The sequence below is a fragment of the Maylandia zebra genome, linkage group LG9 (assembly GCF_041146795.1).
Source record: "Maylandia zebra isolate NMK-2024a linkage group LG9, Mzebra_GT3a, whole genome shotgun sequence".
Lineage (NCBI taxonomy): Eukaryota > Metazoa > Chordata > Actinopteri > Cichliformes > Cichlidae > Maylandia > Maylandia zebra.
This window is the reverse complement of record NC_135175.1, coordinates 27,636,241-27,661,797: the sequence shown is the minus strand read 5'-3', so window position 1 is coordinate 27,661,797 and position 25,557 is coordinate 27,636,241. Positions and strand designations below refer to the sequence as shown.

General features: G+C 40.0%; 1 protein-coding gene across 4 annotated transcripts in view; it reads right to left on the bottom strand.

Moving 5' to 3' along the window:
- arhgap21a (Rho GTPase activating protein 21a) overlaps positions 1 to 25,557 on the bottom strand; it is a 101,052-nt gene that overhangs the window by 29,155 nt on the left and 46,340 nt on the right. For all 4 annotated transcript variants that reach the window (XM_024803675.2, XM_024803672.2, XM_024803674.2 and 1 more), the window contains 4 exons: positions 22,698 to 22,886; positions 19,065 to 19,086; positions 2,962 to 3,054; positions 2,042 to 2,120 (listed from right to left, as the gene is read on the bottom strand). In XM_024803675.2, the coding sequence (XP_024659443.2) occupies positions 2,042 to 2,120; positions 2,962 to 3,054; positions 19,065 to 19,086; positions 22,698 to 22,886 (383 nt within the window). The remainder of the gene's footprint in view (positions 1 to 2,041; positions 2,121 to 2,961; positions 3,055 to 19,064; positions 19,087 to 22,697; positions 22,887 to 25,557) is intronic.

Sequence of the window (25,557 nt, the reverse complement as noted above, 5' to 3'; positions counted from 1 at the left end):
TTTATGATATCGGTATCGGTATCGGACATAAAAAAGTGGTATTGTGCCATCTCTAGTCTGCATGTGCTGATGCGTGGATGACTCAGGTCTGCTGTAGCTGTGCACTGTCACCAGAAGGAAGAGTCAAAAATATGAGGGCTACTCTTATTTGTGTTGTTATTTCTGAAGCAGGGATGTTAAACTCATTTCACTTTATGAGCCAAATACACCCCACTTTGATCTTAAGTTTATGTTAATTCAAATAAAATGTCTGGATTGGAGTCTTTTCTGGGCCACGGGCCTTATGTTTCACATTCCCGTTCTTCTTTTTTCTGGTTCACCTCCCGAGCTTGTTTGTACAACATTGTCCTTTTTTGTTTTTTCAAAGCACCACACTGAAAGTCCCTTTGACTAACAGAAAGTGTGCGTAAACGTCAAAGCATCTGCCGGGAAGCACTCATGGGCTTAGCTGGAAAGTGTCTCAAAGTGTGTGAGGCTGTTAAGCTGGGCACTGGGATTGGTCTATTAAGAATGACGTGAAACCGAATGTTAAAAACAACATGTGCTGCTATTTAGATTGTTTTTTCCACATTTCTTCCTCTCCCTGGTGAAGCCTGCTATCATTCTCTTTCCTGTTCCATTTCAAACATTCACCATTCTTGGGAGGACTGCATGCAAGTGTTTCTCCAAAGCATCTGCATATTACAGTCTTTCTCTCTCTAAGTGCAACCAAAAAGTCATGCAAGCAAACACAAATGCAGGGCCTCATATTCTGCATGAGGCAGCACTCTCCAAAATCATAACGGTGTTGCCACAGAGTAACAGAAACTGGCATTTTCCCAACTGTAGTTTGTTTACTTTGGTCTGAATCAGCTGATAAATTTGTAAAACTCTAGATGTTTCCCATTTTTTGGTTTCTTTTAATAACACTAACAATAAAAACTACGTGAGAATGTTGAGTCCGCTTATTGGCCACATGTGTCGGAGACGGGAGAAACAAAAATCAATCAATATGGAAGCGTACCTTGTTGCTTGTCTAAGCGAGCTCTTTAAATTTATGGCCAGTTGCCAAGGTTATCATACTCAGCATACTCGGGGCGATTACCTGGAGGACTACGTAACCCTGCGCTGACGGATGCTCCACGCCAGTCCGTTAATCACCTCTCTGTGGTAACTAGACTCCCGCGAAAGCGTTGCGCTAATGTTTTATTGGAACTGCGTTAAACCTGCCTTCTTGTGTTTAAGATTTCGATCCGGCGTCCAGTGTCTGCCACCTGCCTGTCCTCCTGCTCGATTGGATCACCCGGTGCTTCATCTGGCCTCGTCACTAACTCCACGAATTCCCTTTTCACGGACCTTCCCACTTCCCTCCCGAGCCCCACGGTCCCACTCCGAGTGTAAGCCCGCTACTCTAACCTTGTCTTGTTGTGCTCCCCAGCTTCCCGGCTCACTAGTAATCTTCTCCCCTTTCTGTTGCAGCCTCCCACGGTCCCGATTCCGGCTTCCCCGTGTCATTTGTTTCCCCGGGTTTTTTAGTTCCTTATTTGCTCCTCTGGTTTTCCCGGGCCGCCTTTTGTTATTTACAGTAAAGTGTCCTTTCCTGCTAACACTTGAGTCTGCTTCTGGATCCTTTTGTGCACACGCACCTCGGTGCATGACGACAGGAAACATTTCACTTAGACTAGGTGGGCCAGACTGGGGTCAGATCACGTTTTCATCATAAATGGAGATCATGAAAAAGACTGTTTTTTGGTCCACAACACAGTGCCCCAATCAAAGTGCACCAAAGAGGATAAAAGAGTCAGACTTTGATTTATGCTAGTATTCTTTTGTCACGTCTCTGTACATCTTTTCACAGCTAAATGTAACACGTGGATGTGAAAGCATGTGAGCTTTCTCTGAGAAGGAAACTCTCTGCTAAAAAGGAACATGTTTCCCAACATCTCTAACTCCTTTCCCATCAATAAGCCACAAACATTTATGAAAGGATTAGATCTTGTGAGTCATTCAGGCTTTTTGTTTTCCCACAAAATGAATCATTAACTGAAACGTGCAATCTTACCTGTTCTGGATCAAGGCTATGACTTGAGAGTATGTCTTCCCAATGATGCTCTCTCCATTCACCTTCACTATCCGATCCCCTGGGCAGAAAAGAAAAAGAATAGATGAAAGAGCAGCACGTGTTTGTGCTCTGAAAAATGATCTGAAATCACAGTCAACGTGATTATTGACTGAAGAAACCACGATGGAGTGACTCCTTCCAGCACAAACACACATTTGTGTTCAGATCAAAGGAGAATCGTAATACCAGCGCATGTTTATGTATGTAAAAACCCCATGTTAGGACCTATCTCCAAGTTTTCTGAAGATGGCCATCATACAGGAAGAGAGGGGAGGTGAGTTTAGGAGTGAAACTAAATAATTGTGGGAAAATACCACTTGCTTGTCCCAGGAGGAGAGCGAACAGATAAAGGCAGGCAGCTTTAGACGGCTTGTCTGGACCGCTTTACATTTCCTGTAAAACAACGTGCTAACCTGGCAGTAATTCTGGCAGCAGTAAGCCATCACCTAAATTCCAGGGAAACTGTAAAGAGCAGGAGCTGATCCATGCTTTCACCAAAAAGGGGATATTTTTATGTTCGCTGATTAAAATTAGAACTGATTCCTGTTTTGATAAGACAAGAAAAAAAGTGGGAGATGTACAAAGACAAATTTAAGGAGAGGTCAGAATAACAGCGTGCATATTACACTTTGCTCAACCCCCCACGAAGGAGCCATCTGTTATTTTGTAACCTCATATCTGTTTTGCCTGGCAGTTTACAAGGAAGTGAGTTACCTACAGTACAGACGTGAAGAAATCTTGGCATAGAAAAGCACTTTGAGGTCAGATATGAGACAGGCAGAGTTAATCAGATCTGCCGGTTATTACACTGTGTGTGTGTTAATGTGACTGTGTGTGTGTGTGTGTGTTTTTGTGTGTACCTGTACAGAGTCCAGCTCCGTGGGCGGGACCTCCCTCCTTCACTTGCTTGACGAAAATCGTGTCCATTGGCTCCAGACGATTCCTCTGTCTCCCTGGCAACCAGAGAGTGAGAGAGAGAGTGAGCACACATGCAGAATGGCGATTGGTCACACAGTTAGGAAAAGCAGCAGCAGTGGAGTCATAACTAGGCCAAATTGCATTGGGAGAATTTAACAGCTTCAATATTCTGCTGATGATGCTGATTATTGCATATTTCCCCTTTGAAGCCCTGAAATGATGTAAATGCACACAGTTTGTAGCAAAAACACGAAGTCCAAGGAAAGTATAGAAAAAGGAGAGTCTATAAATTTTAGACTGTTGATAGATGATGACTTGCAGAGTTTTTTTCCTGTCTCAAAGAGTTATTTTTTGAAGGTGATTGTGTACATGAGTATGACTGCTACACATACACTTTATGGATAAATATACTGGGCCACCTGTACTGGGAGCTGCTAAGCTTGGGAAACTGATACTACAAAGGTTCTGGCGAACCGTTTTTGTGCTGATGTCAATGCCAGAGGAGGTTTGGAGCGCTACAGTTCAATTTATTTAGCAGCTTTTACACACTTTTAACACTCTGCGATTCCCGCTCTGCAACTTTATGCGGTCTGCCACTTCATGGCTGAGTTGCTGTGGTTCCTAAACACTTCCCCTTTGCAATAATACCACTTACAGTTGATGAATGAAAAGCTAGCGCAGAATACATTTCAAGAACTGACTTGTTGCAATGGTGGCATCCTGTTACAGCACCACGCTCAAATTCAATGAGCTCTTTGGAGAAACCCATTCTTTCATGAATGTTTGTAAAGGCAGACTACATGACTGGGTGCTCGCTGCTATGGGACTGAAAATTCAAAAGTTTAAGATGTATACCCCAATATGTTCATATTGAGTATAGTTAGGGCAAAGGATAGTCTGTGCATTCTCCTGTTATTTGTGAGAATACCTACTTAGTAAAGATAACTTTACTCAGGAAAAACAGCTTACAAAAATAGAAAAAGAATCCAATGAATAAAGTTGGAAGGTTCAGTAGTGATAAAAATCACTTCCATCAGAACTAAATATTTGGAAAAATTTTCAGCCATTTTCATTTTTCCTCTTGTCCAAAGGAAACACCTGGGTTTTCAGTCAGTTTAAAGCAGCAGAGATTTATTTTGCTCTTTCTTTACTTTAAAAGTCGAAATGCAACAAAATAAGTGCTGTTAATATATAATCAAGTTGCCTGCTGTCACCAGATGTTGTATTTTGGGTGTTTTTCACTATCTTACTAAACATGCTGCAGCTAACAGTTAGTCAGCTGTTTGGTGAATGAGAAAAACTTTTCATTGTCATATGCACTGTCACAGAGGGTTTCAATTGTCCTTAAAGTCCAAGGTCAGATCTTTTGTTGTTTTTCTTATCAGTAATTCAAAAAACAAAAGGAAATGCATTGAATTAAATTAAAACAATGAAAAACATATTACAAGCTAGGATTAAATAGCTAAAATGTTTGATATCTGCTCAGAAAATAGCCAAACAGGTTAATTTTATTACATTAGCTAACACTGAATGACGCCTTATTTTCAGTTCTGATCAGTGTTGCATTTTCAAACTTAACACACCGACTTCTTTAGCAGAGCTACACAGAAAAATATATTATTTCACATCTCAAAATGTCATCATCATAACATCCAAACACTGTGCATCAGTTCACATCCTTTCACTGGCTAAGGACAGCGAGGGGAGGTCACAGGATGCTGACATGGCTGCACGCGAACAAGCCACAAAGGAGGTCACTTTCATATGGCAGAGGGAAAGCTACCACAGCATGCCATGTGACGTACAGTGAGGCAGACTAGTGGAGAAAACGTAGCTGATTAAGGATCAATACTATCATATTTCAAACATATTCAGACAGCATCTATCTAAAGGTATAGCCAGCAGTTATCCTTGTGTGTAATGAAGATAATAACTGTCTTTAACTGAGCCCATTAAGCCACAATCTCAGTTAACATCAGCTGCCTTTGAGAGCCCACGGGCTTTGCGGAAGTGCAACATCAGAGCATCCCCACTGTTCTTCCCTCAGGGAACGCTGACGACCGTGCCCTGCTTTGAGTTCACACATGCATTTACTAGCCAGAGGTTACTCTGACAGTCGGTGTGTTTTAGAGCTCTGAACAGCTGGACCGGAGCAGATGTTGCTAAAGAAAAACTTCAAAGATGAGGAAACATTCACTGAGTTTACACATGTTGGTCTGGGATCCAACTTGTAACACTGTGTCCCTTTTTTCCTAAAATCATGACTACATCCAGACTGCATGCATTTAATGTCGAATTCCTGCTGGGAGGAACCACAGAAATGTTTCCAGAAGAGCCCGTTGTAATGCAAGTGTGTCACCTTAGTCGTCCTCTTTCCCTGCAAGCCAGCATGTTCAATGTTTATACCACTGCCTCCCTCCTGTGGCTGAATGTGTTACTGCAGGAAATTAACATCCATTATACTGGAGGTTTATAATATTTACTAAAAGAAACAGCATCTGCTGATAAATGTTGTCCCTTGTATGTTCTGGTTTATTTAATCCTCACAATGACAATACCATTATCTCAACCATGTTAGTTCAGGAAGCTATAATGTCACAGATTTCATATGCAAGCTTTAGGTATACAAAAGTCAGTTTATTACTCTGATGTCAACATTAAATGCACTTCAGAGTTTGACTGAGAGCAGCTGCACGGTTGTTTCTGATCCAGCAGAAGGCAGCAGAGGCTGTAAAATGACTCATCACCCAGGTATAGCGTAAAACTGTTAAGAGCAGCTTTTCACTCTTCATGCTGATATGATGTCATTGAATTACCCGGTGACTAAACAGTTACCAAAACCTTTGCATGCTGACATTGTGGCTCTTTAGCACTCCAAAACAAGCGATGAAAGCTGCACTGATGCATTAGGGCGTGATGTTACAGGCACATGAAGGACGTGACTGACCCATGCCGTAGCTACAGATGTCAACAAATACTCTCCCCTCCCTCCCCCCTCTCAGTGTGTGTACTAAGCAGGTTCCCCCTCTGCTATTAGCCAACCTCAGCAGGCTCCAGCTCTGCAGCAGAAATTGGATTGTGGAAGTTTCCATGCGCTGCAGCTGGATGAACGGGATTAAATATGGAAAGCTTTGGATAGATTTAATGCTCCCAACTGTCTTAAAGCAGAAACTATTATGTGGATTAATGAAATACATCAGTCCGCCTCAAAATGATTTCAGCTCATCTGAAACACAGATGGACAGCTGAATAACCGCAGTGATTTTTGGCGGGAAAATCTTTCACAAATAACACTTATGAACCAGCTTGCGTCACCCTTTTACGTCACAGTAAAAAGGCATATGACTAAAGCAAACTGTGGCAAAGAAAGCATGTGCAACCTGTAAGGTGCCAGCATAGGTATATACACTATAATGTCAAAGGTACTGAGCCACCTACACTCTACCACCTACCCATGATCTGTTCTACTATGGACACCCATGCCAAGAAGCTCCTGGCGTTCAGTTTTGTGCTGCCGGTAATGTCAGAGGAGTTACTGAGTCAGCAGAGCATTGGCAGTTTTTACACACTAGGCCTTTGCACTTGGTGACCTCGCTCTTTAACTTTACCTGGCCTGGCACTTCATAGCTGAGTTGCTGTGGTTTCTTAATACTTCCAGATTGCAATAATACCACTAACAGCTGATTGTGAAATATCTAAGAGGGAAAAACACTCACTAACATACTTGATGCAACATTACCCACTGGTTCACAAAGGTTTGTAAAGGCAGACTGCTTTCATTTTATGCACCAAATGGACTGAAAACATTTAATATGTGTGGCGCAGTACATATAGAGTATATAAACCACAGACTGTATATAAAAGATGGGATTAGAAGCCATGTCATCACCTATTAATTTCTATAATCCTAGATATAATCCTACATAGGTGGTTGGATTAAACTATAATTGAGTGAGATATCAAATCAGTCTGAATCCTAAAGCAGCCACGCTTTAAGATACTATATAACTGAAATGGTTGACCTGCTAAAAAGAAAAATACTACTTATAGACAAAAGATCTATAACAGGCAATAAACATGTTTATTTTATCTTTAAAAATGAGAATTTTACAGTTGACTCTGTGGTGGAGCCAGCCTCAAGCAGCCATTAGACGAAATGCCTTTAAAAATGACTTCAGGTATTCTGTTTATCCATGTAAAGGCAAGGGAAAACATCGAATGGGATGAGCTCATTTGCTTGAAAAAGGTCCTTAAATGACTAATCCATTACTAACATATTATTATTTTGACTTGTTTAGAGAAGCAATTCTTTCAGATGTACTTTTGGTTCCACAAATGTAAAACTGAAACGCAATGTTGACACATCTTAATCCATTCAAACCCGAGACAGCTTCTTATCAAGGCCTTTTGGCACTGTTCAAATAGTCTCCAAATACCAAATACCATGCATTTTTGTTCATTTCCTCCATAACTGAAACAAAGTCAGAGAGAAGAGGAAAGCAGACATACGTGCATAGACATGCGTTCAGTCTGTTTTTTTCTGTTGTTTTCAGTTTGAATCAGTTTTATCAGGTAATTCACTTGACTTTTTGAACCTAGATTTAAATGCTTAATGGATGCTGCAAATTAGCTCCAGCTAGATGCTTTGTATTCATTACGTCTGTATTACGGCTTGCACATATGCAGCAGTATTTATCTGTATTTCTTCCTTTGTATTTATGTTCCAATCTAGAATTTTACAGTCAAAGGCTTCAGCACTACTTCCTGACTTCAACAAGCTTGTGTCTGGCTCAGGTCCCTGGCTGCACAGCTGGGCCTGGTTGCGTGGGCCAGCTCCCCGCCCCCCCGTTGTTTTGGGTTAGATAATGTTATTCTACAGAGGGCTGGGCCCGCTGCCCACTCCCTGGATTAACCCTGGCGTAATGCCTCTCTGTCCATCTCGCTGTTCTCTACCACTTGTGTCACTCGTGCATTTGTAAGCATTTCAAATACTAATAAGAAGGTCTGTGCTGGAGTTTAGATGGTTATCTATGACAGGTCCGCTCCATTGGGGAAATATCAAAATGGGAGGTGCCTGACCCTGACACAAGGCAGTCCCCCCATAGTGCAGGAAGGTCAAAGCACAAGTACACTGCACATAAATCCATAAACTCTAACTTCCTCGAAAAGCAGAGCTTGTTTTAAGGCCAAACATGCGCTCAAAGAAACTGAATTGCTTCAAGGCAGAAGATCATGAAAATAAATACTGTAATTCTGCCCTTCCTTCTTCAGTTTCCATAAAGAAACAACGTACACAGTTCACACAAGCCAGTCCAAAGACAACTCTACTGTGAAAGCCTAAACTCTGCTGAAACACCTGTGTACCCGAGCCCCGACCTCTCTGAAACACTGAACAAACCCACATCCTTACAAACTGCATCAACAATGATGCGGCGACTTGTAGCTGCCGACATCAGACGGGCCAGTCTTATTTCACTAAACACTGGTTTTTGTTAACAGCCACACAGCTTTCTGACAGTAACATAAACACACGCTGGAGCAGGGCATGTCAATACATCTTGAAACCCCTGTCATCACCATTCGAGTTAACTCAGGAGTGAGTCAGCTGTGTTTGTGGCACCTCTACACAGGCCAGAGTGTTGCTGTATTTTTGAGGCCAGTGGTGAAAACTGTTAAGGTTTCGAATGTTGACTGAAGTTGTGGCTTGTCAGGAGCAAACAAGCTGTGATTGGTCAGCTTCTAATTCCAGTTACACAGAGTTAGAGTTGTTGTCATCAATGATGATGTCTCAAGATCAATTTCTACTTCTGCCTTTAATCCATGTAAATGCAAGTGTCTGACGCTGTTGCAAGTATTTATACTTGTATCCATACGCCTGAACTTTTATGCAATTTTGCCAAGACACTAGTTGGCGAAGGGAGTTTCTCTCTGTAAATCTAAAACGGAAAGTTTTCACATAAATATTAATCAAAACCTAAAATGTAGACATCTCAAAAGGGACCTACTGTATTTACTATATAAAAGTAATAACATTCTCTTCTGTTCATTTCACTGGAAATCTAATTTGTAATAAAGAAACTGCACCTCTTCAACATATGAATAATGAAGACTGACCACATGCTATTGGTTGAGCAAGAAAAACAGCATTTATGCGCCCTGAAGTACCATGTTTTCATCAAACAGATTCTAAAATACCTCAAATACAAATTCCTGGTAAATTTGGCCACCACATACAATGCTACTATTATTCACAATCCAAGTAATGATATCATCAACACAATATGTAGTAAGAAATGTAACCTAATATGTATGTGTAACACCCAGCAGGGCTGGATTCCTGCAGTTCCGGGATCATTAGAATATAAGTTACTTCCAGGACTCCAGCATTCCTAACCTGGGACACACGCCGAGGTAGAAACACATGCCTAACAGTACTGTGTGCATATGTCCACTCATCACATCAGATTTACACACAAACATGTCTGGTGTTTTTTCTCACCAGGGCAGGAAGGTGGTGGAGTACTTTCCATCACTTTTTTTCTAAGAATCACACATACCACAATCCACTGAGGGGAAAGCGGATATGTATTGACATTACACTGACATGCACAGCAAAAAGAAAAAAATCAGTATTTTGTTTTCTTTCTGTGAAACAAGCCAAACTATCCACCAGGGGAGTTCAAGTTCAAGTGAGGGAACAAGTGACAAACATCTGGAGGCACATGGGGTAATTTTAGTCTAAAATGTTGTCTCGGGTCTCTTGGAAAATGAGCTAAACCTGTCCCCTTAACACTGATTTTCCACTTGCAACTCAACAACAGTAACCAGGCCTGTCGAGCTTCTAATTACTTCACACATGTTGAAGCTGCATTCATGGGTCTGTACTGTGAATTATTGCTTTCGTTGCCTTTTCGTAACCAAAATACCAAATCAAATATCGAAGGAGTGGCAAAGCCCAAGAAATGTGCTATTCGCGTTGGCTGTTAATTGTTCTTTTTACATGAACGTGCAATTTTGTAGGTGGATTACGGTGTAATCTATGCTTGAGTCATTCAGTTTAATAATACTTTTTGTCCATTTAGGTGTAGTTAATTTTATCTTACCATCACAGCTTTATAATAACTGAAGCTGTTTTGAAATTCATCCACTTAGAATGAATTTCAAAACAGCTTCAGCTTTGAAATTCCTGCTCAGTGTCGTGCTCCTTTCAAACACATGCCAAGCAAACTGATCACACCGTGCACATTTTGTACAAAGGGCAGGTGTTACTCATGGAGCACCGTGACATCAAAACTACTGATTTACTTGTCATGTGGGTTGAAATGTGACATTTTCATATACTTTATTACCTCTTGAGGTGAGTTTGGCTGTAGTTACCAGTGTGAAATAGTTAGTAGTTTGTAAAATTCAGCTTTTAAAGTATCTTATTTAATTCTGTTTGTGAGGCAACCAATGTACTGATGTTTTTAAGGGGGTTTGTTTTGTTTTTGTATTTCCCTTTTCTGTGGATTTTTTTTTTCATTTGACTCAGAGCCATCTGGTCAGATGATTTTGCCTGGGTTGTTTAATGTTTGCATCACTTTTTACGCACAACGATGTAAGTAATGGGGGGATTTATATTTTTGCATTAAATCTAATCTTTCCTACATCACAACTTATGCCATAACCTATTGTGAATGTAGCATAATCTCATGTCACCTCAGCCTACAACAACTGTGATTGGCCAGTCTAGTTGCACTGGTGCATTTCCGGCTAGCTCTCCTTCTGCTGCCACTTTTCAAGCTGACTGAAAGAGAGAAGATCAACCTGATGAGCCAAACCTCATTGGCAACTTAAGTTGCAATGGCAAAGTTGCAGAGGAATGCCCGACATACCGCGCGCAAAGCTAAGGGTCTCCCACAAGCAAGGACCTTAGCCACGTGCGTACGCAATGTAGCAGGCTTTACATAGCTTCACCCAGAAGTCCTAAATAGGCTTAAGCAGCCATCAAGTGCATATTTAAGAGTTGTTTTTACAAAATACTGACTTTAGAACCAGTCAAACAAGAACATTTATAACTTCCCTCACTCACTATATCTGCAACCGACAATTGTTGTTTCAGGAAAAGTGATGTTTGCCAGGTAGAAGTGATTAGCCTGTAGACCAATTGCTCTGTGTGTTCTCTGTTGCAACAGAAAGCTAGACAGTCACAGCAAAGATCTATTTACAGTAGTATGTTGAATCGTTGCAGAGCTGACATAATGCAGTAAGTGATGTTCGTTGTTTGCATTTATAATTGAGCACTGGTGGGTCTGCATTGCTCTATCATCACAAGTGAAACCAGGCTGTTTATATTGGACCTGGACCTGATAAATCAGTTGGGGGAGTTGGCGTTGGGGGTGGGGTGATACTTCAGTACATGTATTTTCACAGCTAAGAAAACAACCAAACAGCATAAGTCCACACAGGCAGACTAATGGTTATTGCATTAGCACTGTGAACTAGCTAGATACAATTACAAAGCTTTGCATTTCAGTTTACAGAGGCTCTCCATGGGAGTCTTCAATAACATATTATGATGGATAAAAAATAAATTTGTGGCTGGCCAACAAACAACATTTTTAAGAATAAAGACTTACATTTAAATTTGTATTAAAAAAATAGAAACATTTCTGAAAGGTAAAAACAAATTCTTGAGACAAAAAGGCAAATTACAAGAAAATCTTGTTTTTAGAACCTTTTTTCCTATTAGATTTCCCAGCTTTTATACTCAAAATATCTAATATGTTCAACCATCGATCCAATCTCTTCTGGTTATCCAGTTCAGGGTTGTGAGGGGCTGGAGCCCTACCCCGGTGCAAGAGGTGAGGTACACCCTGGACAGCTCACCAGCCTGTCACAGGGCTAACACACACAGACAGGCAACCATTCATGTTCGACAATTAAGAATCATCCTGATAATTAATGTCACATTTTCAGTTTGAGTGGGTGTATGAGCTAAATAATACCGATAATATGTTAGATTTACCATTACTCATACATGCCTGTGGAGTCGGTGCAGAAAAACACTGATTGAGAGCTCAATGGGGTGAAAGAAGGACATGACAGGAAAACTATTTGTAAGAAACTAGAGTTGCAGAGGAAAGAAGTCACTATGGGAATTGAGAAAACAGAGAAAGAAAGGGAAAGACAGAGGGGGAGAAAGGGAAAGAGCAATCAAAAGAAAGGCAGTATGAGAAGCAAAAAGGGGGAGAAAAGATTAAACTTTGGATGTAGCTTTGTTAAAAAAGGTGGGGCATCAAAAAGCCCACTGGAGAATACAGGGGAATTCTGTTTGCTTGTGCTGCATTACATTCCCTCTGCAGAATTTATGGGAACAATCTGAAATTTGACTTTTAAAATAAAGCTGCAGAGAAAATAAAGCTGCAGAGAAAAGAGTTTCACATTGAATGAAAAACAAATATTTGAACAGATGGAGAAATTTTTGTGTTGCTTCTCTCGCTGTGTAGTTTCATAAGCATTGCACACTACGCCTCATTCAGATTTCACCCTTCAACAGCTCGCTAAAACACACAACTGAAGAGAAAAGACATACAGGAAAGGGAGAGACAGGCAGAAGAGGGAGGGAAGAAGAGAGGAAGTGAGATAGAGAGGACGATTTGGGATAACAGCCGCTTGGTATGTACACAACCGCTGTGAAGGGAAATAAACACATCCACATTTGAGACAGGCACAGTAAGGAATATCCATGTTGTTTTTATGTCTCTGTACGTCAGGGTTTACGTATCTCTAAATCTACATCAGCGTATGTTTCTGCTTTCTAGAAGTTTGAAGTGTTTCCAGCGGCAACACCCAGCTAGTCGACATGCGGTCAGCTCCCCCCCTCCCTCCTCCACTAAACACCAATAGACTCATCACACGCCCTGGCCCGGAATCAAGCAAATAAACTCCAGTGCAGCGCGATGGGGAGGCCGCAGTGAACCTCGCAGACCTGACTCGAGCTGAATGCAACTTTTTTTCATTCTATCTTTTTTTTTTTTTCTCGAAACATTAAAACAACCAAGCACATGGGACGGATTATCTGTCTGGGTTTCACATGGTTTTTCGATGATGCTATGAGTGTTTTTGAGCGTATGTCGTTTGCTATGATAGTGATCAGTGGTTGTCACATAGCAACATCCACAATTTGAACACATCAGTGAGTAATAATTCCAAAGCCGAATGTTTAGAAGCACAAACACATGCCAAAGTCTTTTATTGCACTCATCCTTCTTAGTTCTCTGCCGCATGCTATTTTATGACATACAGCAAATAACAGATTATTAGGAAATTGAGGAAACATCTCCTTCTGGAAAAGACTGTGTAATATTTTGTAGGATCAAAAGCTAAAATATATAGATGTCATTTAGTGACTCATTTCAGCATTTTATTTATTTCTTTTTGTCAAAGAAAGCCAAGCCATCCACGACTGACTTAAACAGTGGACAATGCCCTCTACTTTATTTTAAAGGGTTGCTTTTAAAATAAACTCAGGTGTGATGTCACTACCAAGTTCCGGCATCCAAGTTCCGAGATATCTGGAATGTGGCGTCAGTCGTTTACCAGGTCCCAAATACAACATTGATATAATCGAGCTGTTAACTGAGGTTACAGAGCATAAGGCCTCAATAATAATAACAATAATAATACATTTTATTTAAAAATCGCGCCTTTGAAAGCACCCAAGGACACTGTACAACAAATAAAAACACAAAAACTGGAAATATACACAATAATAAGAATAACAGATACAAGTTAGGAGCATACAGAGGTTTAAACATAAGCAATTTTAAACAGATGAGTTTTGAGGGTGGACTTAAAAAGAGGGAATGAACTAATATTTCTGAGGTCAGGGGGTAAGGAATTCCAAAGTCGAGGGGCAGAGCAACTAAAAGCCCCGCCCCCCATTGTAATCAGACGAGCGGAAGGAGAGAAAGAGAAGATGAAGATCTGAGGCACCGGGATGGGAAGTTCATCTGTACTAAATCAGAGAGGTATGGTGGAGAGAGAGAATGAATAGCGTTAAATGTATAAAGGATTCTTTTAAAATGGATGCGAAATTTAACCGGGAGCCAGTGTAGCTGCTTCAGGATTGGGGAGATGTGGTGGGTAGAGGAAGTTCTAGTAATAATACGGGCGGCAGAGTTCTGGACACGTTGGAGCTTGTTAATGGATTTTTGTGTAAGGCCAAATAATAGTGAGTTACGGTAATCAATTCGAGACATAACAAGATTATGGACGAGAATGGCAGTGGCATGAGGAGTGAGGAAAGGGCGGAGGCGATTGATTTTACGGAGTTGAAAATATGCTGCACGTGTGACATTATTGATATGTGAATTAAAGGATAATGTGCTATCGAGAATGACACCCAAGCAGAGATGGGCAGTAACGCGTTACTTGTAACGTGTTACTGTAATCTGATTACTTTTTTCAAGTAACGAGTAAAGTAAGGGATTACTATTGCAAAAACGGTAATTAGATTACCGTTACTTTCCCGTAGGAACGCTGCATTACTGCGTTACTAAAACCGTGATTTTTTTGCGAGAATGTCTCACGACAGTGACGTAAGCGAGTGCGCCGTTAGTGACAACAGCTGTGTGCAGATCAACAATGGATCATATATCGATTGTGGGAGAGAGCATGAGCGTGCAGCGTTTAAAGCGTGGAAGTACTGACCTTACTTTGAGTTTGATTCCATAAAAAGTGACAAAAACATTAGTGTCCATTGTGCGTGGGAAGAAAACTTCTTTTTACAGGGAAAAAAAACCCCTAAACAAGCACCGAGTGCGCTACCACGTAATGGGAAATTCACAGAGAAACTCGCGGATTCTTCAACTGACCGCAGCACACCTGCACCAGGGTAAACCTCCGCCTACCCCAGTCCTGCTTTACAGGTGAAAATAGAGCAAAAGGACCGCTGAGTCTTTGACTTTATTTATTTTCTGCTGTGTTTTACTTGCATCTATTTGAAAGACTGAATGTAAACACAAAAAATATTTTATTTTATGTGCTGGAATGTGCAGAAAATAGGTTTAAATGTTAAACTAATTTATTCAAGTCAGAGAATGTTGCATATAATTACATTTTTGCTTGATGCATAAAGTTAAAAGATTAAAACTGATAAAACAAGTTTTAAAAAAAAGATACTTTTCCATTTGATTACATTTTGTATGATGGATTGTGCAGAAAAAGTAGAATTGGACTGAAAGATCTATCGCTTTATCACCTATTCAGGTTGTAAATCGTGTTTTTAAAAAGTAACTAAGTAACTAAGTAATTAATTACTTTTGAAAATAAGTAATCAGTAAAGTAACAGGATTACTTTTTGGGGAAGTAATCAGTAATTAGTTACTGATTACTTTTTTCAAGTAACTTGACCAACACTGCACCCAAGCTTTTCACAGAGGGAGAGATAGGGACCAACGAATTATTGATAGTGAGAGAGAAATCGTTAATTCTGGATAGCAATCGTTTAGTGCCGACCAGGAGAAGTTCTGATTTATTGCTGTTGAGTTTAAGGAAGTTGGAGGAGAACCAGGAATTGAGTTCAGCTAAGCAGAGGGTGAGGGAGGGTGGAGGAAGAGTAGAATCGGGTTTGGTAGAGAGGTAAAGCTGGGTGTCATCGGCATAGCAGTGGAACTGAATGTTATATTTACAAAAAATGTGTCCAAGTGGAAGAAGGTAAATCATGAAAAGGAGGGGCCCGAGGACAGATCCCTGGGGCACCCCAGTAGATAAAGGAGAAGGCTGAGAAGTGAAGGGTTTTAATTGAATGAACTGAGTGCGGTCAGACAGGTATGATTTAAACCAGGCTAATGGAGTATGAGAGAGACCAAGAGAAGCTAATCTGCTAAGAAGAATGGGATGAGATATGGTGTCAAAGGCTGCACTCAAGGAGAATAAGGATGGAGAGGAGACCAGAATCAGCTGCCATAAGAAGATCGTTTGTTATTTTTATAAGAGCAGTTTTAATCCCACAAGCCTACAGACTGGTTGGTGACAACCTGGTCGCTAGGGAAAAATGTATAATCTGGATGCTTCCTGGACCCTGTTGAAAACATTGCTGTGAGTGCTGCGAGAAATGATCAAGTGTGCCATGGAAGAGTATCTGGTTCCACCTGATTCGTATTCTAAGCGATTGGCGAGAGTAACGGGCAAAACAATTATATTGCCTTCCACTAGAGGGCAGTACAACTACCTGCTCTAATTAAATGGGTTGTCAACTGCCAGTAACACAGAAGAAGAGGAATAAGAAATTACATAATAGTCATGCTTTTATGAGATGACACAGCGCATAATAGCAACAGATAAATATTTGAAATGAAAAAGTAGTCAATCTGGCCTGGGCCCTGGAGAAAATTCCCACCCAGATGAAGGCCCTAGCATGAGTAGTGGTCAGAAAAAAGCTCAAAAAGGTACCGCTGTCTGGTGCGTGGGTAAAATTATCAATATGCTTTTTGTGACATTTTTGTTTGGTAATTTTTCTAATGTGAAATATGTGCCGTGGCTCCAAAAGGTTGGGAACCACTGCATTAACCAGTTTCTAGGCCTATGTGACTGGGACGTAAAAGGACATTTAGTTGCAGATGGAGTACATCTGTGGGACAAGAGACTAACTGGGGGCTAACTGTTCATTATAAAACTCAATTGGAGATGGTTTACCAGACCAGTTCTTTACAACGACTGAGAAATGCAAGAAATCAAATTTATCAGTACAGTATTTAGCGTCATAGCAAAGTCTGTGGCATTTTAAATATTTTTTTATCCAAACAGTAATATTCAATTGTAGACTAATAAGACCTTACATTTTGAGACTCCACAGACATCCTGATGGGGAGACTGTTATTAGCAAAAAAACTAGACTAGTGTAGACGTTCAACATTACAGCTTATTACGAAACTAACTAAAGTTAGAATTTAACATAATTTTTAAAGCCTAGTTTTTGCTAAATGACTTTTTTTTTCCACCCACGTGTAAAATTTAAACAAGCTTCTGATACAAACAGTCCCAACAACTCTGCATTTGAGAGGAAGTCGTTACAATAAATTTGAGTCCTGTTGTCCACACCAGTATAGTGTTCAGCGTCTTGCCTCAACATAGAGTATCTGGTGACACACATAACCAACCCTATAATTAACTGCCGGTCTCCTCCACCATTTGAACACAGTCAGCTTTTATCATTCAAATATCTAGCTCCATGTCGAGAAGCAATTTCTCAGTCAGCTTAAAAGCGTTTTACCTTTGCTTCTTTCATCTTATTCAGCTTCTTACTGGCTCTAAAACAGGACCATCAAAGGCTGCTCTGTCTGTCACGATAGCGAGAAGTGTTTAAACACGTCAACAAGAAATCAAATCCACAAACAAACACAAGCATGCGGCAGCTTCAAAAAACACTTTCAGATTGGTGCATTACAATGATTGCTGTTCATCAAATCAATGTCAGACCTCGGATAGAAACACATAATAGGCAATTTCTACTACTATTCCTACAACTGGTAATAATAGTAATAATAATAATAATAAGAAATTGCCTTTAAGTATGTAACTACAGTCTAAGAACCCACAACATCAATATTTTATAAGTCATTATGTGCTTATTGTAGAGGCCTCACAGGGAGGTCCCTGATGTCCCTGATATCATACATCTAGGACCCTTCAGCATCATCAACACTGCCCTCTGAGACACAAAAAGGAATTTAGTATGAGGAGCTAAGAGGCTTCCTGCTCAGCAGGAGAGAGGCTCTCAAGACCAGAATCATTATTCTTCATCTAGTGAGTTTTAACAGGAATTGCTCTAATGCACTTGAGCTAAATTCACACAAAGAAATTAAAGTTCATAAACTATAATACTGCCATGCAAAGAATGTGCAGACACTTACTCCCTAAGGGGTTTCCTTTTGCCAAAGCGAAGACCCCACGTGCGTGTTAAATACTTGGAGGCCTGCTTTAAATGAGGATGGATAAGCATGTAGTGGTTAAACTGGGTAGGGAGGGGGTAGCATGAGGAATGTGACACCACGAGCAAAGAGAGATGATGAAGGTCGCTTGCAGGAATCTCACAATTTCCCACTGAGAGGCATTTAAGAGTCATATTTATAAAAAGCCTAACCCTGGATTTTTCACTTTCTCTTTCCGCTCATGCCTTAATGGTTTACTGAAACACGTCTGGCAAGGCTTTAGGGTCACTGCAAGCTAAACAAACATCTAATTGTGGTTATCTTCTCAAATTTCCATGTTTACTTCAGTTTAAAAATACACAACTTTGTTTTTAAAAGGAAATCTTAGATGAGTAAATACAGAAGACTAAATAAACTGATATCTTAGAAAAACACAGATATGTGCAGCAATAAAAATGCTTTGGATTATTTCTTTAAGAGTGCGCTGTAGCTGTCCTGTCTGTGTGTAACAATAGGAGTCCATGTAAACAAGCATTGTGTTTCTATATACAGACAAGGCCTGCTTAGGAAGGCTTTTGATGAAGAGCAGCAGAGCGACCCTCCTGCATTCATGCTGGGCTGCAGACGTGAGCAGCATACTGAGGGACTGGAATGACAAGCCGGATGCTCCAAGGAATGCTGAGGCCTTGCCAAGCCAACGGCACATGCAGCTCTGACTGCCCCTCTAAAGAGTGAGGGCTTGAAATGCAAAAGTGCAGCACAAAGCCACCCTACTGCCACACAGCGTGCAGGAAAGACACCTTCGCCTTTAACGTGTTGTTTTTCTAAATGTTTTACAACCACTCCTGGGTGAAAACTGTGCTTTTATAAGGCACTCAATGAGATTCAACTCCTAGTGTTAATGTGATGCTCTAACAAAGACTTGAAAATGCATTAATTCTATCCACGCAAAGCAAGAACACATTAGAGTAATGGACTGTCAATCCTAATTAGATAATCATTCAAGGGGGCTTGTGATGGAGAGCTGCAAGGAAATGGTTTGTGTGCATCTCCCTCATGCAACACCTGAGGTCCAGCTCACAGTGCACATCTAATGCATGCAGAATTTGATAATATACTCTCTGACTTACCTCTGCTGCCATTTTCTTCATCCTGGTAGAGGAAAGAAAAAAGAGAAAATAAGCATCAGCATTTTCCTCTGTTGATTATTTCTTAATATTCTTTTATATTGGCATATATCTCCACTGCATTTCATTCGGAGAAGCCAAGAAAGACTCTGTAAACACAAATGCAGATCATTTCTCATGTCAATCATCAATACCCATCCTATGCTAAATATTAGCCTATATCTAATATGCTAATATGCTTTCGTGAGAATTCAGCTTATAAATACAGTTTTGTGTAATGAAGCACAGAGCTGAATACCACCATACGATGGTGCCTTTTTGTTTTTGTTCTGTGATGCTAAAATGGAAATGTGTACACAGACATCATGTGGGTTGTGGGGAACGCAAGTGTAGCATCAAACTGTGGTTGTTGGACTTATAGCAGGTGCTCGGAAAACTTCAACGTATCACCACACCCCATGTTTACTCACAAACGTTTCCAAAAATGAAAGTAACAAAAATGAACTACTTGTGAAGCACAAAAACGCTGGCAAATCTTACTATGATAGACTCAAGAGCTGAGAAACCAAAGTAAGCGTGCAGGTACGTCTTACGCTGTGTGCACGGTCGAAGCATTTCCTTTTCTGAAGTTTTAGGTGAGGGACTACAGTGATTGCCAATGAAAGTGAAGATTACAACAACAATCTCTTAAACAGTTTAGACTAAAGGAAACACATTTCATAGCCATGCTTGTGTTTTTCCACTTATTTAACACATAAAACTGTTATTTCCTTCAGAGCCCACACACTTCTGCTTTAATCCACCTCCGCTCTGTGACACACATGTTCTGCATGTACCCTCTAAGTCACCCTGCTCTCCCAAGGCTTTGCTTAAGACGGCCTGACCCTCTTCAAACTAACTCCAATATCCTCACATTGCGATTAGTCAAGAACTCGAATCCAAGACTCTAAAAGTAATTACAATGAGAAGAAGTGATGGATGTACAGGCATGAGCTCCTTTTTAACTGTCCTCTTGTCGGCTAAGGTTATGTAATAGAAGAGCTCGTTATGGTCAAATGTAATGTTTCATTCTGAATGCTTTTTCACTGAGCTAAAAGGAAGAGAAATCTTGCGAAACAGCTTGTAATTCTTTACACCAACATAACTAAAAGAACAGAGAGAAAAGTGCTAATTGCCAAGTGTGGGAGACGACATTAGTGCCTCGAGTTTTCTTTCTAATGCCAGCTCCATATTGAAAATGTTACAGCAAGATCACAGAAAAAACAAGTAGACCCAGACTGGACTTGAAAGTGCCCGAAACAACACTGTGATACCCAAGAAGACCTCTGGGAGAATCTGTCTATCTCTCTGGTTTCATAAAAGTCTGAAAATCCTAACTGTCGTGCCACAGTTTCTCTTTCAACATGCAGAACCGAAGCCAAAAGCTATAAACAGAACATGCTATGCTGACTTTGTAGGAAATCCTTCTGTGCAAAAACAAGAGGTTGTCAAAATAGACTTCAGAGGAAAGTAAACGCAACTTATCCAGAATTATCACTTACAAAAACTAATAAGAGGCATGCTATGATAAGCTTTGAGTGAACTGACTCAAAACATCGGCACATTTTCCCATTAAAGGAGACCTATGTGTGCAGCCAGAGCCCTTTACCCCATGTTAGTCTGTGCCCATTCAGAGCCGGAAGCACTGCAACGACTGGATTAATACCAAAGGGCAGATTGGTCCTGATGTTATCTAGAGGATGGCTGGCAGAGTTCCTAGGTGGGATCAAAGAAGTGAGGCATGGCTAAAACCCCTGCTGTTGAACATAACTAACACTACACAGGAATATTAACATTAGAGTTTAACTAAAACACAGTGAGGTTGGTGTCTGTGATGGCGGAGCTTCCAGTTTTCCATAACGCTCTTACAAAAGCAGATGCCGAACTGCAAACTAATTCCAAGCAGCTCTTTGACTTTTGTCCACACTTTAAAAGTGGCAAAAGTTTGTATGAAAGATATGTGCTTTATTTTTAGCATGCCATTTCTGGACACTGTTTTTCACATTTTTATTTTAGACACTGTCGTTACATTTATAAATCCAATAAATCTTTTCCTCTTAACACAGTTGGAACACTTTTATGGCTTGGATAAAGAAAATAATCAACAACTTTCAGGAGAATAACAAAAATGTTACATTTTTATTAATTTGATTATTTTTTAAAAAAGAACAAGATTAGCCCTCTGAGGTTTAAGTCATCGTATTTGGCACCTCTAACTTTAACCCTTAATCTATATTTTGGAGAAGGCCAGAGCAGACGTTTTGGAGGGAAAATATGACATTTTTTATCTGTGCCAGTTAAAAAAAGACTTGGGAGAATCTTTTAATATGACCTGAGTTGGGCTTCATGGAGTTTTTAATAGTATCCAGGTCCTGTGGCTGCAAAACAAGCTTAAATCATCACCTCTCCACCTCTGTGCTTGACAGTTGGTATGGGGCATTTGTGTTAATATGTTGTCGTTGGTTTTCCCCAAACGCGGAGCTCTGTCTCCACATTGTTCAAGAGGTCTTGTGGTCTCCTCAGAAGCAAATTTGCAAACCTAAGCTGTGCCATGTTCTCTTTAGAGAGAAGAGGTTTTCTTCTGGCCACTTCCAAACAATCCATACTTGTTCAGTGTGCTGTCCAAAGTGAGCCCTACAGAGTCTGACATGCAGCTTTAGGGTTTTTTGTAGTTTCTCTGAGCATTGGGGTGAATATGTCGGGACGTCCAATCTTGGGAAAATTTGCTAACTGTATTAAATGTTGAATTTCTATCCTACATCTGTAGGTTTCTCTCTATAGAATGATGGACTTCAAATTGTATGGAAATGGCCTCATAAGCCTTCCCAGGTTGGTGAGCAGCAAAGGTTTATTCTTTAAAATTAGTTTTTAAGATGTCTTTCTCTCTCAGCACTGTGTTTACACACCTGAATACTCCTGGCAGCTACTTATTGCACCTTCCACATAAAACTGCATTTTGGCTTGGCAGGGTGTGATACATCCTGTAGTGTTGTTCTTCTGATGTTGTAATACCATAAATTTAAGATTTGCTGGGAATCGCATATTTTTTTCTTATCTACTAATATGTAAAACTTTTGAATTTAAAGAGAATGTGCTATCATTTGCATATATGACTGTGTTAAAACAAACCCAGCTGCTTTTTCTTGGCAGTTAAAAGAACTGGGATTATGTATTTTTCTAGTCTCACGCAAATTTGATGATCACTAATCAGTGTGGCTACCATAAAGCTATTTAACGTAAAAGAAAGATAAAAAAAGACTAATAAAAGGATGAAAACACTGAAGTTGAAGTTCCTCCAAGTATAAAACTTTAAAAATGTCTTTAATATCAATATTGTCCAATAAAATGTGGATGCAGTATAACAGAAGCTAAAACAAAGTCTAAAAGATCTCCTGAATGTTTATATATGAAACCAAGTTTAACATGCCTCAAAAATACCAAAGGCCTGATATCAGATCCCCAAGTTTGATCAACCAATAACCTTTTATGGAGGCATCTTTATTTTAAATTAAGTGAGATCCTTCTTCGGTTGGTTGTATTGGGAGTTTTTTTTTTAATATATTAATGTCACCAGAGAGGTCAGAGATATTCATTGACCTTTAGTGAGTTGTGGACGGCAGACTCAGGCGGGTAGACGATAAAGTGTCGCAGTGTGAAGCCGAAGCCCTGGGATGTCCGGCGCAGGCGAAGCGTCTTGGGCCCCGGCCAGGAAAAAGGCTCGTCGTCCACTCCGGGAGAAGCGGCGGCTGACGCCTCGCTCTGATCCCGCCCATCCTTCTGCTTGGCCTGAAAAGAGGAAAAACAAACAGGAACTTGAGTGTTTATCTTCAGAACAGAAAGTGCAGGTGGAAGCCGGACATAAATACTAGAAAGGAGGTCTTTAAAACATTAGCTTGACGTTTTACAAACTAATTTTCTAGTGTTAGGTTAATGATATGGTTTCACTTTCTTCTTAAAATAAGAATTTGCTCGGTAGCTGACGTCAGCACCACTGGTTTCGCTTTTTTCCGAGGTCGTTAATGAGCTGTTTACTTATTCCAGCCAATCACTACAAAGGTGGCTTAAAGGAAGAGGAACTAAAACAGCTTATTTCAAACAGTTAATGAGCTGAGGGGATGCACCACTAATAGAAAACTAGACTAGTAGAGTGCAAAAATAAAAACAGGCACGAATTAGGATAATAGGTTCCCGTTAAATGTCTAAGATTGTAAGTATAGCTTGACTGAGAATTTGTTTTTAACATGAAAACTAAACAAAAAAAATTGCATAATTGATCATAACCTCACCCCTAAAAATGAGTGGAAATCCCTGCTGCAGATGTTGTTCTGCATTATCAGATATGAAATCTGCTATTTCAGAGTCAGAACAAACTAAGAGCCACATAAAAGAGCACTCACTCCGCTAACAACACCCCTGATAATTGTGTAAAGCAAAGTGGTTTTTGGTCAAACAAAGAGAAGTGTGTTTTTACTTTTAAAAAAAACTGCCCATGGCTATGCACAGATCTTATTCATCAACTTGATGTAAAAACACGAGAAATCCCTTGTTGGCGATTCTTCACAGGTATCACAGAGGAGCAGGTTGTTCCAGCTGAATAACACCGGGTCATTTTGTGGTTTCAGAAACAGGAAGATAGAGTCAACAAGAGGGTTCACTGTTAGTTCAGTGTGTTTTCATGTTAAGTAATACTTCATAAATAACTGCCACCTGAAAAAAAGAGCTGTTGAATATCTTTCTTTGTTCCTCTCATCACAAACACTTTGGAAGATTAACACCATCGCAGTGGATGATTAACATTCAGTAAATCTGTAATATAACATCTGTGGGAAGTCAAACAGCTACATATTTTTATGATTACTTCCACCAAAGCACCTGAAGCTCGTAAGGGGATTATTTTGGTTTTGTTTTATGGACTTTTCTAAACTTTGACTTCACTGACATTTTGCACTCCAGCTCAAAATGTCTCAAATATAAAATTATCAATACGATCTGCCAAAATGGTGAGAAATTCATCAAACTCTGTGAAAGCTGTTGATTAAGACCTCATTTCGGGCACATGTTTTTGTTTAAAACAGTTGAAATTCTGACTAAAAACAGTAAAAAGATTTTGTTCTTGGGTTGTGGTTAATGTCAGAGATCACAGTATCTGTCAAAATAATCAGGACTGTCATTTAAGCCTTTTTCTGCTTCCTCAACCTCCACACAGCCATACAGTACATATGGCTTCAGTTATTGCACATTCGGGGCTTTGCAGGGCTATTTGACATACTTGCGTGATGACAGACTTATCTTCTACATACCAACTGTGACTAGCACAAGATAAAAAAAACCCCAAAACAACCTTTTTAAATGCTGGCAGCTCTCATGTTGCGTAACATTACAGTTATGCCTACGTAACACAACACATGTGGCACATGAGCTGCAAAACTCTCCCTTTAATCGTTGTATAAGGGGGGGGAAAAAGAAAGTGTAGCCGAGATGATAACACAGTGCGTCACTGACTGCACACCATGCTCATTTTCTGAAGATGAAAATTAAAACTGTATGTGCAGAAAGGCTGTGTGGTTGTTCATATCTGGGCTTATAGATCTAGGGTTGCATGTTGATGAAATGTGATCGGTTTGTGAGCCAATACATTTTTCAAGAGCATTATGTGGAAAAAAAGGAGATATGCATGTATATAGATGAACATAACATACAGCAAAGTCCTAAAAACTATTAAACATTATTAGCTTTAATAGTGCATTATTAGTTAGTATCATTGTTATTATTAGTTAATTACTCAATAATTAGTAATCTGTTGCGATTCCTTAACCATTCCTAAACTTTTGGACTATTAAGTGAAACTAAGTTTTTGGAGCACTGAGAATATTACTGGGAAAATTTGAGTAGTATTTACTTGTTTTCCAATTTCGACTCAATTGAAACCAAAGTAGCGACTAAGTATATCACACGGTGTTTGGCTGAATCGATACTGTGTTCATAATGAATAGCCACATTACAGGAAGGAAATAAGGCTTAATTATCTTACTGCCATCTGTTCATGCTGCAACATTGCTGGAACTTCTAATGTTATTTCTAATCTACAAGAGAAGTCTATCTGATATAAAATCATTTCGTCTGATGCAAGAGTTTTTGTAAGAATTCTTGGATGCACAGCTGTAGAAAAACTTTATTTACATGCCCACATAGCAAAATAACCATTGAGGACTGAAGAAGATTTGGTGGCAGAAAGTACCACAACATACTGGAGGGGTGAAGTAATTTATTTCTCATCTAATACGAGCCGCAGACTGGATTTAGGTGTTAGACTGATTGAAGACTGCCTCCATCAAAAAAAAACAAAGGAGATGGAGGTCCATCATTCTCCTCATCCTTCCACTGAAAGAGATGCAGACACCCGGAGTGGGTGCAACTCTGTTGCTCTGTCTTCTCATGATGAGACAGGAACACAGGG